At 39.2% G+C, this 14443-nt stretch overlaps 2 protein-coding genes across 3 annotated transcripts; one reads left to right on the top strand and one right to left on the bottom strand.

Annotated features, from left to right (window-relative positions):
• Positions 1-866: 866 nt before the first annotated feature.
• Positions 867-6587, bottom strand: sirt1 (sirtuin 1; the record flags this gene model as incomplete). Its single annotated transcript, XM_084376602.1, is given in 10 exon segments — positions 867-1929; positions 2121-2648; positions 2767-2953; positions 4286-4365; positions 4454-4601; positions 4941-5093; positions 5199-5434; positions 5575-5697; positions 6180-6557; positions 6560-6587. Coding segments are annotated over 10 exon segments (2151 nt in total). The 3' UTR covers positions 867-1639.
• Positions 6588-7002: 415 nt separating this feature from the next.
• Positions 7003-12486, top strand: dnajc12 (DnaJ (Hsp40) homolog, subfamily C, member 12). 2 transcript variants are annotated; one of them, XM_084375262.1, is made up of 6 exons: positions 7003-7397; positions 8224-8302; positions 8627-8766; positions 8849-8993; positions 11148-11259; positions 11843-12486. In XM_084375262.1, the coding sequence occupies exons 1-5, from the start codon at positions 7320-7322 to the stop codon at positions 11228-11230; spliced, it is 525 nt and encodes a 174-aa protein (XP_084231388.1). In that variant the 5' UTR covers positions 7003-7319; the 3' UTR covers positions 11231-11259; positions 11843-12486. The 2 variants fall into 2 exon arrangements, with proteins under 2 accessions (XP_084231388.1, XP_084231387.1); XM_084375261.1 differs by having other exon boundaries at positions 7009-7397; positions 11148-12486.
• Positions 12487-14443: the final 1957 nt, after the last annotated feature.

The raw sequence follows: 14443 nt of genomic DNA, 5'->3' as shown, positions 1-14443 counted from the left end.
ATTTATGAAAACCTTAATAAACCTGCCCGTGTAGATAATCTTTAAGGAATTAATATTAACGAACTGACCGTTAATTGATTAGCTTAATTTAAAGAGGGAAACCTAGTATACCGCACTACGCATGCGCATAGGAGGAATGCCGAGCGATAGTCTTCCACACTTCTTCGACAATCTAATAAGGTTTAATACTTTCATACCACCTTTATTTACCTTAATGCTTTTGTGAGGACATTTCTCAGGATTAAACACTGTAATGGAAAACTCGTCGTCTCTTGCAGAAACCGTCTCAGTCTAGTCACAAACTCTGTGAAAGCCCAGGGTGCGCTCACAGGCGCTAGGGGGCGCAATACTCACGTCTGCACCATCACATCGAGGCTGTTAGGTGAAAAACTGTCTGGACTATGCATCAAATAACAAAAATGACTGGTCACTGTTCATTCTTTTTCGTTTTTACTGAGAACCCCAGAAGAGATACCTATAAGGATGTAAAAAAAAATTCCTCCAAATGTAAACAAAACATTACCTTGGAAAAAATAATTATTGTGAATTATGTTGGTGTAGACATTTGCCATCAATCACATCGGCTCAAATATGTCAATTTTCAAACACTTAAATCTATACAGGCAGGCAGCAGACTCCTCTGTATAATCATAGAAACTGTTATAACTTTATATTCTATGAAAAGTGACATGGGCAACAAAAGCTGATGAAAAAAGTGCCATTTTTCAATGTGAACTCATTGAATGTTTGTCTATGACTTAATCTTACAGCTTACTATAACTTTGCACAGAGAAAAACTATTCTCTAGTCTTAGATGAGTATTTCTTGCATCGGAGTATAAAAATAAGAGGCTTGACCATAAAAAGTAGCTGCCACATGTCAGAGGAAACACCTTGTCAATAGTTATATTTTTTTTCAAGATTTAAATGACAGGTTAAACATACAAAGCTTTTGAAGACAACATAGGAGCGTGTCGATCAAGTGTTCTTTGGTCTAAAATTAAAGAGTACTGTTCCTTATTTCTAGCATTGACCCTCATGAAAGGGCAGAGCTAAACTTTATATATTGCAAGTTAGACAATGCATTCAAGTAAACCATTTGAAGATTTATGTATGTGTCTGAAACTCATAGTACCCACTATTTAGCAGGCAGTAGACTTACATATTTACATGTTTCCCAACGGCAACATGAACCAACTCTAAACACATCATGAGACCACAACTGACATCACAAGATGAACTGAGACAATTGATGTCTTTGCTTGTAATCACTATAATTTAGGAATTAAAGCTTAATCTAGTGTTGCATTCGTGGTACGTCGCAGTAGATGAAAGCATCAGCTACATTTCTGAAAATGTGAATGCAAAATGAGATGAGCACATGGAAAGAAATTTAAAAAACAAAACACTACTGCATTCTATTTAGTAAGTAGTATACAGTATGAGGTTTCAGACACAATGCATGTGACCAAACTGGGCACAGAACAAAAAAAAGAAACTTGCTGCATATTCACACAAAGTTGTAACGCAATTTCAACTTTATGAAAAATAATAGTAAGGTTGATGAGTCAAAAATATACGAAACATATATATATATATAAAAAAGACAATTAGTGCTTTGTCGACTGGGTACTTTACATTTAAAGGTGTGTGGTGCTCTGAGTCTGTTCAGAAGTATTGTCTGTCTGCACACTTGATGTGCCCTCATTGGCCGAAGTGTGTTGTATTGTTTCTCTGAGGCATGTCTCGCCATCAGCTTCTAGTGCGCCAGCTTCTTCTGGCTCGCTGTCTTCTTCCACCCCATCTGCGCTGCATTCAGACTCGTCACTGTCACTTCCACAAGAGCTCGAAGTCTCATCTTCAGAGTCAGAGTAAACCTCTGCACCGTGGAAGATATAGTGATTTGGTGCTTGAAACAGGTACTGGCCTGCTGTGGGAACAAATACAGACATTTTACTGCGCTGAAATCAAAATCTGGAGAAAATCTTTAATTAATGGGATGAATGGATTAGCACCTTTGTTTTAACACACCCATGTCCCACCATCTAATTAATCAAAACGTATTTGTTAATTGTACTGTAGTAAAGAGTGCTGTTCTTTCTACCATGGTCTAAAGCTTACTCTCAAGGCGTTTGCTGATTGGACTTCTGTTGATTCGACTCATCCAGCATCGTCTACGGAACTCAAGGTGAGAGGTTTGGCTCTTTACGTCAGCGGCTTCCTCTTTTGGTGCGTCTTCTGCAGATAACTCTGAAGACTCGGCCGTCTCTTCCCTGGGACTCTGAGCATTTGGACAAGGCTCTGGAGGTGTTACATTATTATCAGCGGTCTCTGTGACATTCGGACTTTCTGTCTCCTCTGAAGGCTTTGTTACTAAGTCTGTGCTGTGTTGCTTCTGCTCCTCCTGAGCTGCATCGCTGGACGCAGGCAAGGCCTCACTTGGTGGCTGTTCTGGTAACCGAGGGGGTTTCTCTGTGATCTCATTGAGTCTTACAGTGTTGTAGCAGAGCTGCTCAAAGTCTGCACCCAACCGATGACAGAGCTCGTTGACAATGACATCACAGTCGCCAAGTAGCTCCACGTCAAAGTTGAGGTGAGGCAGCTGCTCCCTGTTGATCAGGACCTGAGGCACTTCATGAGGAATGGAGTCTGGATGAGATGAAGAGAAAACAGGTAAGTATTGTTTGTTTGGATTTACTTTACTTTAAGAACAATAGAAACATACTGGTTATTGCATGGCTATTACAATACAAGAAAAAAAACATACTTGGGATAAGGGCAACTGGTCGGACTTTAAGTGAGGAGCCAATGACAATCAAGAGGTCCACCTCGTCTTTGTCCTGCTTCATGGCTCTGTGGAACATTTCTGGAAGATTCTCTCCAAAGAAGACGATGTCAGGTTTCATGATTGCCAGGGGAATATCACCTGGACACCGTGAACAACGAGGGACAACCTGCAGGACGAATTTATGTTATTAGCATTTTAACAAAACATTTGTGTTAAATTTCTTCTTTAGATAGGGGCTGCATGTATATAATAACTGTACTAACAGTACTAACCAATGTCCTCAAAGTAGGCAGCTGCACCATCCTGATCTATTGTACATGGACGGATGGTGCAAAATCTTATGGGAAAGGAGTTTATGAAAGGCATGTTTCATTATGATTACTCTGCCTGGGGGTATCACTACAGTGATAGTTTGTGCTGAAGCTAAAAAAAAAAAATCAAATTTTTAACATGCTCATGACAAATAACAAAAAATAAAGAAAGACAAAAAAATCAATGCACATTACCCGAGTGGTATCTAGTTTAGCAAATCATTTTGGTGTTTTTGGTGTTGTCAGAAATCTGCAGCTGCTCATCTGGATAAACAAGACCACCGAAACCGCCTGCTAACCATAAATATCTTCTTCTAATAAAGGTCTGTTCATCTTGAACTTTGCATATCTTTTTGCATCTAAAAAATCTTTCCAGCCTAATCCTGACAGCCTCGTATCATCAGAGCATTGCAGTTTTTTTTTCATAGTTCATGAGTAAAAAATTTTTTTCATAACAATGACTCCATTCTAGCAAATAATGCAATGCAATTCAGCAATTAATAATGGTTATTTGTTATGCTGCTGTGAGAGGGGTCAATTCAATCTTTAGTTTCCCTCCCACCCCTGTACTGCTCAAGATTTGGGAACCAGTGCTGACACAAAGTATAAGAGATACACAGGATTTGTTAAGGAGTATTTTCACGCAGTAACCATGAAACTCTGAATATATTTACTGTTGGACAGTTTGTTGTTCATTATCATTGACATTGTTGCAGGTGTCGCTTAATACATACAAAAGTGTGTATAATAGGCAGTGATGGAATGTAATTGCAAATGCAATTTGCCCGAGTTCTGTTCTTAAGTACAATTTTTTGCTGCTTTATACTTAAACTCTATTACATTTGGAAGCAAATATTGTACTTTTACTCCACTGTGTTTAAATTTATTTATTTTATCGTAATTTGGATTCAAAACAAAAAAACAAAACATTGATTACAATAGTAACAAAAATGCTGAATATTGGATAACTGACAAAGACGGTAATGGGTCGACCTGTAGTATACAGTATATACACATAAATGTAAATTTATATGCAATCTACTTTTACTCAAGTATGATTCTTGGGTACTTCTTTTGCAACACTGGTAATAGGCTTCAGGAGCTATGGGAAATACTTCAATAAAATCGCAGTATCCATTAGTGCTGGTAAATGTGTAATCTTGGATCAGTATGTAATGCACACATACCTGGTTAAATATGTCTTCCCTTATGGCCTCACAACCCATTTTGTGTTTACAGATGAGACAGGACGCAGTTGCAAATGAACCTGAAATAAAAAGTTATTAATGATGTTTTTTCATGGAAAGAACTATATGAAAAATAACCAAGACCCATCTTTTAACTGTATCACTTACCATGACACTGGATAATCCGCTGAACTCCTGCCACTTGTTCTAATGTATCAATGTTTTGTGTGTAGTTGCGCAGCAGCTTCCCCTGCTTATCCAGCATAGATATGAATCGGTGACAGGGTGACGGCTGGAACTGACCAGGGTAGATCTCCTGTAACAACAAAGACATAGTCAGAACTTGTGGACTAAAACCAAACCTTGATATATTCAATTATGTCACTCCTGTAATGGCTTGTCTTTACCATTCACCTGGAAAACTTTTAAAACCTTGTTAACTTTAAAATTCTGGATAACCAACACGAACTGGACCTTTTAACGCCAACTTAATGTTTAGGTGAGCATGTTTAGTTCTGAATGCATTGTATACGGAAAGTTTATTATCACATCATACACCAGACACCAGGATCTTAGTTGGGGGTGATCAAACCATTTCTTATGTGTTGTCATCAACACTGATTTGCAGAAAATCAAGTGGACACAATGAACAAACCTTAGCAAACTTGAAAAAGGGTCTTGGGTCCCTTCTGAAGTAATCAATGTCAAACATTGCTTGGGGGTCTGGAAGATCAGGAAAGTCGACAGCAAGTCGCGCATAAATACCATCTCTGGATCGAAAGTCTGGTATTCCACACGAAACTGACACCTGCAGGACAAAAAGAAAACGCATTCAAACATCCTGACAACAGTATGTGTTCACTCAATGATAATTCAAGTAATACAACTGCATAATACTAATGTACATGCATACCCCAGCACCAGTCAGCACAAGGATCCTTTTGCTCTCCTGGAGTAGTCTGACCACATCTTCTAAGGTGTTGATATCCTTCCGCTTCTTTCTTTTTGGAGGTTCTGAGATGTTGATGATGATCTGCCACAATGTCATGTCATCTAAATCCGGTGGGAGCACAGTCTCAGGCAGCAGATCCCTCAAAATGGTCCTCGGATCAGTCTCTCTGATGTGCTGTTGGATGAAACTGTAGGAACCTGTCCAAGAATATCAACATCTGAGCATGACTTCTATCCTTAAAAGTTAATGCTTCACACTTTCCTTCAAAACTACATAGATTCTTAACAGCTGCAGCAGGCAAGTTTCAGTCAAATGCTGCTCAAACTCATGGAGTTACCTATTTGCGGTTGAGGAGTCCAGTCGCTGGAGCTCGCATGGGAGGATCTGTCATCTTCCTCGGTGATGTGGTCCGGGGTGACAGCCAGACCATTGGAGGGGAGATCGTCATGTCCAAGAAAATCTGAGCAGAGAAAGTTGGAAAAGTAATTCATAAAACCAGAGAAAAGTGGCGTTTATCTCGAATAACGACTGAGATCTGTCACAACTAATATGCATGGCAGTAAGGTCAATGAGATAGCGTTCAAGTTAACCTAATTAAGTGAACGTAAGCGGGTCGGAGAGGTAAACTGGCTAACAAATGCTAAGTTGCTATCAAAGTTCAGTGTCGTGAGAAAAGAAGTTAGCGTTAAGTTAAATCGTGAAATCCCAACAATATATATCACAGACAGTTTCCTCTTTACCCTTGAGCGCCAACTTAAGAAAAGTTAAAGCAGCACACTTCAACACCCACACACCTTCCCTGTGTTTAACGTTAGCTCGCGTCAATTAACTTCTCTTCTGTTTCAAACTCGCCGGTTAAAGTTGGTAAAACAAGCACTGCCCACTCACCACAAAGTCGAGTAAATACATGAAGTTGTGTTAAATGTCCGCTTCTTTACATACCAGCACCCTCCTCAGTTGACCCGAGCACAGCGCCGTCGTCTAGTTTCACTACTGGTTTGTGCGACTCAGAGACCAGCATTCCCAGTCCATTGTTGTCTCCGCCTAGCGCTGCTGCTGGGGCCTGCTCTACCGCCATCACCGGCTTCGCTTCCTTCTCCGCTGGCTGCGCACAATTCACCGCCGTCTCCCAGCTCCCAGTGGCCCCAGGGAGGCCCGGTAACTGGTCCGCTTTGGCGACTTTGAATCCGTAGTTGGTCAACGGACTGATTTTCGACCTTTTCGCGGCTGGTTCTTCCATTTCGGAGGCGCCTGAAAAGGCCGTTCCGAGACTGCTCTCTCCGTCCGCCATCTTCAGCCCGCAGAGCCGCTGAGCAGATCCTTCCTCTCGGACAGCTGGCTCATTTGCATGAGCACGTGACTCGTTCTCCACCAGTAGTCAGGACGGGAACGCCCCTTTTTACGTCATCACATAAAACCATAACAAAATATTGCTGCGTTCAAACTGTCGGAGTAATTTTTAGCAAAGGTGAGCGCTCAGGAATAACTGCAAACAAGCATGCATGAAACGCACACGGAAAACTTTATGATAACAGCATGTGAGCCATGTGAATAAATCCCTTTTATAACTTTTATATTACATGCAGACGTTGCAATTTTAATGAAAACCTTAATTGCATGCCTATTGCAAATGTATTATTTTAATTTTGCCACATATGCCACACGACCTGTAGCCTAGTCATCAAAGGCATCATTTGTATCACAGACTAATTTATTATGTTTTCTCGTTGCCTTCGCCTTTGCCTGGTACCCCGTGAATGCTGGAAATTTCGAGCTGAGTTTGAGTTTCAGTTCGGCACTTGAATGCAGCATGCGTCATACAGTGAAAGGGAGCGCTGACTTTTCCCCAGGAGTCAGTCAGGAGAGATATCCCTTGATTACTTTAACCATTGGACATTTATTCACGCAAAGCGAGCTGACCAAATAGTAAAAAAGTTAAGCTTTGAGAATATAGTGAGTGACCGACCAACAGCAGCAGCAGCAGCGAGGTGGACCCCATCAGCGACTCTTGAACCGAACAGCGGTGATCCAGGATCGCAGAAGCTGCTCCGCTACCAGAAACAAAACACAAAACTGATTTTCATGGATGCTGTTTTGAACCGCAAACCAGAGGACTTGGAGGATTACTACGGTTTATTAGGATGTGATGAACTGTCGTCGGTAAGTTGTGGTCTGTGCGTCTGTAAGGATCAGCCTATTTGCTGGGTGATAGCCTCATGGTTGTCTAGATATACAAATCAAAACGCTCTGATTGAAGAGTTCAGAAGTAGAAAGTCACATAAAATGGGGTATGTACGCACGTGTATGTACGAACATGTCAGTTGTTCAACCATAAGATTCATGGACTCTGCTCCAGAGGTTAGTCTGAACCAACAGAGACCTGTTGATGCTTCAGCAAAGATGTCAGAGGACCTATGCGTGCGTCATCCAGCGTCTGATGGTTGCTGCAGCATTTGTCTTCAATAATCCCTTCCTTAACACGTCCACACGTATAACAATACGTATTACAACATAATAAGTTATAGTCTATTCATATTATTAACATTACATAGTCTTAACAACAGCAATGTGTGGGGTGGGGATGCATTTGAAGGCCTCAAAATAAACTGATAATTTTCAACTCAGTATAACATAGACCAGCTCTGAAAATCATTTTGTATATTTCCCTTATATATTCAAGATTCAATACTTTATTACCACATAATTGAATGGAAGTTATCTGGGTGAGCTCACACACACACACCGACATGGGAACTACTCACTCATAAAATCCAAAAATACTCAAAAATACATAAAATACCTTGTGAGTATGATATTGAATTTGTTTGGTGGCCTCATAGTCCCTCACAAATGTGTGCAAATTGGAACGTGTTTCAACACAGCAAGTAATGTCCCTTCAAAACAAAATAAGTGACTTATTCCTGAATTAAATCAACATTTGGATTTGCAAAAGCACACTATGTTTATTTAATCTTCTACCTTGCAGACCGAGCAGATTCTCAACGAATACAAGATCCGAGCCTTGACATGTCACCCAGACAAACACCTAGACAACCCAGGAGCAGGTAGATATGTGAGCCATTATTGTGACGCATGTGAATACTTTGAAGGGATGCTCAAGAGTAATGTTTAATGAAATATTTTAGCCAGAATCGTGATTAGAAGTCAGGGTGAACCCAACTTTTTTTATTTTTATGACCTTTTTAGTGAAATTTCAATGATCATAATTATCCCACACATGATTAATTCCTCTTTCTGATGTTTTGACTTCAAAGCAAATTATGTTAATGGAGAGCTGCTGACAAGTGTATGCAAAGTAGAGGGTATTTAATTCTCCTAATTTTGTGAGCCTAATGTTCCATCTTAGATCTTTTCTTTCTCTCTGGCAGTGGCAGATTTCCAAAAGCTGCAAGAAGCCAAAGAGGTTTTATGCAGTGAAACCAAAAGAAAAAACTACGACCTTTGGAGAAGAAGTGGAGTTACTATTACATTTCATGACTGGCAAGCCTTGAATGACTCCGTAAAAACAGTATGTATTGTCTTTACTCTGGTGTCGATGTTACGTGTATCACTTAGAAAGCTTGGTGATGTATCTGGTCATCTGTTTGCAGTCAATGCACTGGGCCGTGAGAAATAAGAAGGAACCAATGTTGGAGGCCTCAAAAGCAGAAATCCCTGTTACTTCCCAAACAGAGGACCTTCATGCTGCGAAGGAATCACCAGGGATCCCTTCACATGATGCCATGCCATCCTCAAGTAAGCGAATTTCAAAATGTTGTCAAAGTAATGAAAGGTATGGAGAACCAAGTTCTTCTTAAGTGCAAAACACAGCGACTGAAACAGGAAATTAATAAAATATGAAATTAAATGAAAGCAGCCAATTTATTAGGGCATAGAAATCCTGGCTCCTTCAAGCACCCCTAGCATCTTTATGGTTGTAGTTTAGGATTCACACCAGGAACATGATACGACTCTGGGGGACTTGAGGAAAAAATGTGACATTAGTGTCATTAAATATTCAAAAAAGGGACACCTCCCTATTTCTTTGAAGTGTTGTGTTTTGCACAGGACAGTTACTTAATGCTCTGAAGGTAAGGTTTTTATTTATATATCACCGTTCAGACACAGGACAATTCAAAGTGCTTTACAGGAGCACAGAAAAACATTGAAAATAAGACAAGAATTTTAAAATTGCATTTGCTCTGAAGATCGAGAATTGGACAAAAGGTCATCTTTTCTGTTCAGTGCATAAGCACACTGTATGTCACCTATTTATTTGTAATCTTCAGCTGTAGCAAACATGTTTGTGGGATGCTGTTGTTATTAGTTTTCTGCGGAAGCCCGAAAGGGCCATGCATTCATAAATTTCTTTCCCTCCATTTTCCTGTGATAACGAGTTAATTTAATTTGTTTTCTCGAGATCTCAAGTTATTATCTTGAAATAACAACTGCCGTTTTCGGGATAATTTTCTCGAGATCTCGAGATAACGAAACTTTGTTTTCCCGAGATAACGATATAATTAATTCGAGATCTTGAGAAAACAAAACAATAGTGTAGTATATTAAATCATTGCAGGAAACATCATTCAGTGTAGCAATGTCAGAGGAGCAGGAGCATATCGATCACCCCATCACATATATTTTCAATCAAGGCCTGACACAGGCTAAAATAGCATTATGCCTTTCTATTACAGATGATATACACATAAGTGTGTGTAGGCGTCTCCATAATCTCAGGCCTATCATATCACAGTCATTATCTCGAGATCTCAAATTAATTATATCGTTATCTCGGGAAAACAAAGTTTCGTTATCTCGAGATCTCGAGAAAATTAAACGGCAAAAAACGGCAGTTGTTATTTCGAGATAATAACTCGAGATCTTGAGAAAACAAATGAAATTAACTTGTTATCACGGGAAAACACAAAAAAATGTATGAATGCATGGCCCTTTAGGGCTTCCGTAGTTTTCAGCCATTTCCTCAAGTTTTCGGAGTCAGTCCTACAAGTGTACCAGCTACTTTTCTGTAAACATGTAACTCGTCATTTGGTACAACTCTTAAGCAAGTACCAAGTCATTTTTTATTTATTGGACAAGTCAAGTCTTTATTTGATACAAGTCAAGCCAAAATGAAAACTCAGAATTTTAATATTTATATGATGAGATGAGATATCAATGAGGTGATAATACAAACTCAGAAATATTAATTTTTTTCCATAACTGAATAAACAAGCTGTTCTCAGAGAAAAATAAGGTCCTCAATAAGGTCAAGGCAATTCAAGCCACAAGTCTTCAACTTCCAAGTCCAAGTTGAGTCTGAACTCTGTCTGTCAATTCAAATTGCAAGTCATCAAAACAGTGACTCGCAAAAACTTTAATTTTACAACACTGAATTTCCAGTGTCAGGATTTCACCTGCTACTCTCCATCTTACCAGCTCATCATCACTGCTTCTTTTCCTATTCCTCTCTTGACATATGTAAAGCAGATTCACCCACAAAATGCAATATATTGTTGTCCATGTGTACAAAATCTATATGACTAGGAATTATATAATAATTGATTAAGTTTTTTATTAAAATGTTGCTCAGTGACCCTCTAAACGGGCTGAAAATGTGAACATTTTGTGTTATAAATCAGTTTTTATGAATCATTGTTTATGATTTGAGAGGTTTTAACTACTGTATTATTATTGTTCTTACAACGCTGGTTAAATACATATCTTCTTTATGGAAAAATAATTGTTTTATAGTATGTTTTATATACAAAATGGTAAATATGATCATTACTTGCTCTGATACATCAGCAGGTCTGAGCTGTTTATCTTGTTAGTTATTTTCTACCACCATTGTTTACACAGTGTTAAATCCTATGAAATTAAACTGACTCTTCATTTCTCGTCATTTCTCAGGTGATTACTGCCATCGACGTTTCCGTTTTGCTGCGGACTCACCATCTACTCTTCTGCAGAGGTTTAGAAATTATGAAATATAAGTATTTGAACAGTTAGATTTTGTTCAAATTAGAGCCCGACCGATATATCGGCTGGCCGATATTATCGGCCGATATTAGGCATTTTCCAAACTATCGGTATCTGCATTTATAATGGCCGATAAATGAATATTTAAAAAATAAAATAAAAACGGATGAAACACCCTTCAACTATGTTATGAGTGTTGGCGTTATGAGTGTTGGCGTTCCATGCTTGAATAACAATTAAAAGAACATCCCCATCAGTTCTCTTAACTCAAATAAGCATGACAATATTTGTGACTACCATGTCCAGTTTTGCTGCTGTTACGTGTAAGCCGAGAGTGAAACTGACTTAGCTAGTAATTTTGATGTTCCTCTGTTCTGTTGTGACAATAAAACAAACAAGTTTATTTTTAAACTGCATTATCATATTATTTCAGTGAGGACTCATAAATAACTACAAATAACTAATGTTACGGAAATCTGTTTATGTTTTGTTACGCGTTTCTGGATTTATTTTTTTCTATATATATATATCGGCCGATATATCGGAATATCGGATTTTTAAATCACCTAATATTTGTATCGGTATCGGCCTTAAAAATCCTTTATCGGTCGGGCTCTAGTTCAAATGTTTGTGTTCACTGTCGTCTTGTTGTCCATGTTCAGTTGGGACCATGTTAACGGTGCTGTCAATTCTTGTGAACAGAGCTGCACCAATGAGTCGAATAAAGGATCAGACAATTGAACGAAAATTAACTGCCAACTATTTTGACAACTGATGAATCGTTTTGAGGCAAACATGTCAAACATTTGCTGGTTCCAGCTTCTTAAATATGAGGATTCGCTGGTTCTTTTGTCATTTATGACAGTAAATGAAGGGTCTTTAGGCTTTAGTTGGTTGGACAAAAGAAGCAATTTGAATTTGTCACTTCACCAAGCATTTTTCACAATTAAGTAAACAATTAATCGTCAGTCAGGTAACAATTGTCACATTAATCGCTAATGAAAATAATCGCTAGTTGCAGCTCTACTTGTGAATATGGTCTGGCTGTCCATCCTCTACACCTCTTGCATAAACTGGAAATCTCTAATTGTATCTGTTGCTGTCAAATACTTTGTGAAACAAGAGTCAGACAGTTGCATAGTAGTTATGTGATTAATTAATTTTGTCATTGGTCTCACCACACAATGGAGGTCTGAGCATGCTGTAATGTGTCTTCTTGTGTTGCTGTCATAATCATAATGTTGGAAAAATAAAACTGAAAAATGTGTCATTTTTTTTGCTTATGTGTATTATTTAATGTGTTCAATGTAATTTAATCTGAGTAAAATCTGGTTTAAATATACCACCAATTAATTGTAATTTAAACTGCTGGACACCGGAGTGTCTACTTCACTGTAAACTCCATTCTCAGTGTAAATGTGCACTGGAGGCTTCAAGTGTCTATACTACACTTTTGCAAGTTAATATTGGACCAGTATTTGCTTCCAAATTATTTGTGATGTCACAAATCACTGGATTTTCAATGAGCGCAGCGAAAGCAGATACGTACGTACATCATTATACATTGTGAAGCTCAAACATTCAAATGTAGGGAAAAGTAGATGAAGGTGAAGAAGATGTCAAACCTTTTCCACTCCAACTCACCTTGGGCCTGGTTCATGTCAGGGACTTTCTCAAAAAACACCCCCCCCCCTTTGCACACCTTAAGATCGACAAGTGCATGAATGAAAAACAAACAGTTCATGGACACAGTCAACTGAACCAGTGGATAGAGAGAACTGCAATAATGCTGTGTAGACTGCAGAGACGAGCTTCCGTCACTAGATGCCGCAGTGGTTATGATGACGTCACGTTCACCCAAGTTAAATAGCCGATGAGCACGTTCAGTCTTCGCCGGGCGTGGTGGCGCGCGCCTGTAATCCAAGTTACTGGGAGGCTGAGGCTCGAGGATCGTTTGAGCTCAGGAGTTCTGAGCTGCAGCGGACTATGTCGATCGGGTGTCCGCACTAAGTTCGGTATCGATATGGTGCTCCTGGGGGAGCCCGGGACCACCAGGTCGTCTAAGGAGGGGTGCACCGGTCCAGGTCGGAAACGGAGCAGGTCAAAGCCCCCGTGCCGCTCAGTAGTGGGTTCGCGCCTGTGAATAGACGCTGTAGTGCAGCCTGAGTAATACAGCGGGACTCAGTCTTTTTACACTCTTTCTACTCTTCAACTAACTGCTGTCACAACAACAACAACGTGTTTACATGTTACAACAGCTTCATCGCTGCTTCTTTATTGTCTTGTTTCCATGAAAAACCTTCACAAAGTACTTTGTCCTGCAGCGCCTCCACCTGGAGGAGAGGAGCAGTGACACCAACCACAGCACAGAATGTAGTGAAAATACACGAGGAATCATAATCAGATATATACACACTTAACACTGTCTTTATGTGTGTGTCAAGTGTATTTTTAACGCTTGGCTTCCCACACTTGAAAAAGGAAGGACTCTGACACAGGATTTCACTCTCTCCCTGGTTTATTTAGCCAGTGACAAGCAAGTTGATAACGAAGGTGAAAAACCTTTAAACACAAAAAGAATAAGACAAATGTGAAAAAAATTCAGTAGTACCATCACAAGGTAAGTACATTTTAACACATTTTCAGGTAAATGCATTTAATAAGGTAAAGGTAAGTATGTGTGAATTTAAACAGAAACTTAGTTCTACTTTTTAGAACATTTACTTCTTAAATCAACTCATTTTTTAATACATAAATTAAATCTTTTTACTTGGTAATTTAATAAAGCAAAATGTTCTATACTTTAACTACTAGTCTATCCGTTAATTTATCCGTTTTCAAATAAGGGTTTAAGCAAACTAATTGGCTCCTATTTTCTTTACAAATTAAATAGACCATTTCATGATACATAAGGTGAATGATAAAGAACTGAAATAAGCACAAATTAAATGTCAAAATAATATTTTGCCAATTACAATGATGATTGTTAACATTCAAAACTACTTATAACAAACAATCAATGTTAAATTCAATTTAACAATGACAGGCACTATAATTGTGCTGCCTCAGCTCCGTTGCATCACAACCGAATGACCGAGCGTCTCCTATTGTTCTGAGATTGCGTGCGCTGCTAATTAGTCCGATCGTTCTCACCTGTTGAAGCGGCGCACCTGGCGCCACGTGCACGCGCGTCCGCTGCCACGTGCGCGCACGCGCTGTCGAGCTCC

The sequence above is a fragment of the Pagrus pagrus genome, assembly GCF_965226575.1.
Source record: "Pagrus pagrus genome assembly, chromosome: 15".
NCBI classification, from domain to species: domain Eukaryota; kingdom Metazoa; phylum Chordata; class Actinopteri; order Spariformes; family Sparidae; genus Pagrus; species Pagrus pagrus.
This window is presented reverse-complemented; position numbering and strand designations above follow the sequence as displayed.

Bases quoted from the DNA above. Each gene is read 5' to 3' on its own strand.
- dnajc12 (XM_084375262.1), top strand. From the start codon at position 7,320: ATGGATGCTGTTTTGAACCGCAAACCAGAGGACTTGGAGGATTACTAC. The intron at 8,303-8,626 runs GTAGATATGTGA...TCTCTCTGGCAG, and splicing joins CCTAGACAACCCAGGAGCAG to TGGCAGATTTCCAAAAGCTG. The intron at 8,767-8,848 runs GTATGTATTGTC...ATCTGTTTGCAG, and splicing joins TGAATGACTCCGTAAAAACA to TCAATGCACTGGGCCGTGAG.